General features: G+C 39.9%; 1 protein-coding gene across 1 annotated transcript in view; it reads right to left on the minus strand.

Moving 5' to 3' along the window:
- The window catches only part of LOC119585799 (RING finger and CHY zinc finger domain-containing protein 1-like), a gene marked incomplete in the record, with an annotated part of 6,679 nt that extends 5,388 nt beyond the window's left edge, over positions 1–1,291 (minus strand). Inside the window, 1 exon segment of the mRNA XM_037934521.1 lies at positions 1,172–1,291. Coding sequence (XP_037790449.1) covers positions 1,172–1,270 — 99 coding nt within the window.
- Positions 1,292–1,659: the final 368 nt, after the last annotated feature.

Genomic DNA, 1,659 nt, shown 5'->3' on the forward strand with positions numbered 1-1,659 from the left:
AACTTCAAATGTTTAGTAGTAATGCTTTGTGGCATTTCGGAGATTTTACATACCTATGCTTTACCACATAGTTTTACCACATATCCAATAGCAGTCACTACATGATATACTACAATTGGTGCTGCCGTGAACATTGAGGGCAACTTGACCTAGAACCCATGATCTGGAGCAAACCATAGGACAGTACGTTATCTTAGCTTCATACAGATTCAGTGTGCTTTAATTTTGGTGTGCATAATATTCAAAAGGAAGTAGCTTTCAAAATGGGAGTTTTCTTCTCAAAATCATACTGAAAGTGATCTACTCAAATCTAACTGAAATCTGCATATTACATGAACACAAAACTGGCCTTCTGCTAGCTCTTCCTTTCACTGTAAATCCCCCCCCAAAATCAGAAAGCTCTATCTAGTAACAATTAATTTCCTTTTGCAATAGAGTGAAGCACTGAGGGCAAGGCACAATCCTGGACTTGGCCAATCAAACATAGATTTGCAGAATATGTTCAGCAACTATGGCCACCTCTTTACTTTCTCTCGATTACTTTCCATACCTAAATAAACGTTCCTTATAGTCACCAACTTGGATTTTCTTTATCTTCACGTGGCTCCATTACGAACATTCGCTGACAATTTACTCTTAAACGAAGCAGCATTCCAAGCTCATAACACAGCTAAGCAAGTTTCAAGTGGACTGGCATAGACTCAGAAGAATAGTTTCTATAACTTAAGAGAAAAAATTTCCCACTTAGAAAGGCATAACAGGAGTGTTCTAAACCTTTATCTCCCACCCTCTTCTTCATTCAACACATACTTTATTAAAACAAATATAACCAAAGTATCTATTTACATCACAGGACCTCCAGAAGGCAACAGATGGATCTACTTGTTTACGGTAAGACACACCGCAATACACACTGAAAGTAATATAATCCTTCCCCCTATCCTCCACTTCGCCTCTGGCCTCATGAACACCTCTAACAGCCGCGAAGACGCTCATGACACCGATAAACAGGAAGTCATTTAAGGTTCCACGTTTAGGGGCTGAACCCAAGGCCAAGCCAAGCGTCGTCGTCTGCCCACGCACTCTCACTTTATCTCGCCTTTTCCGCCTTATTTAAGCGGATCCTGACCTTAATGCTATCCAATATGGGTAGATTTATACTTGTACTTACGACCAATTTGCATTTTCTTTTGTAATGCGTACACGAGTAGTCACTTATAGGCATATTTTCTTCCGCATTAGAACTGCTGTCTGTTTCACTATCAGCCATTGTGTCCGGAACTCTTGTCGCAATGCTGGATTCGGCTTCGCATCGGCCCCGTACCGTCAGGACAATTACACTTTTTTTTTATATAAGCTCCTGTACATACCGCGTGCTTCCTCCTTTGGAAAACAACGCCTTTAAGTAAATTACAAAACATAATCCCCCCCAAAATACTTTTTTTCTTTCAACAAAATCTAGAAAAAAAAATAATAATACTTTTTGAACTGGAGCTCAGAGGGTTGAGACAGTCGGTCACATTGTCAGCTGTTCCACCTCATGAGAGAAAATTCTGACTCATTAAAACGTGTGATTCAATGCTAATCTATGGTAATTTGCGTTTAATTACATTGGCACGCCTGTTCTGAAGGGGTAAAGATATATCGGGATTACGAGAG

The sequence above is a fragment of the Penaeus monodon genome, chromosome 20, assembly GCF_015228065.2.
Source record: "Penaeus monodon isolate SGIC_2016 chromosome 20, NSTDA_Pmon_1, whole genome shotgun sequence".
NCBI classification, from domain to species: domain Eukaryota; kingdom Metazoa; phylum Arthropoda; class Malacostraca; order Decapoda; family Penaeidae; genus Penaeus; species Penaeus monodon.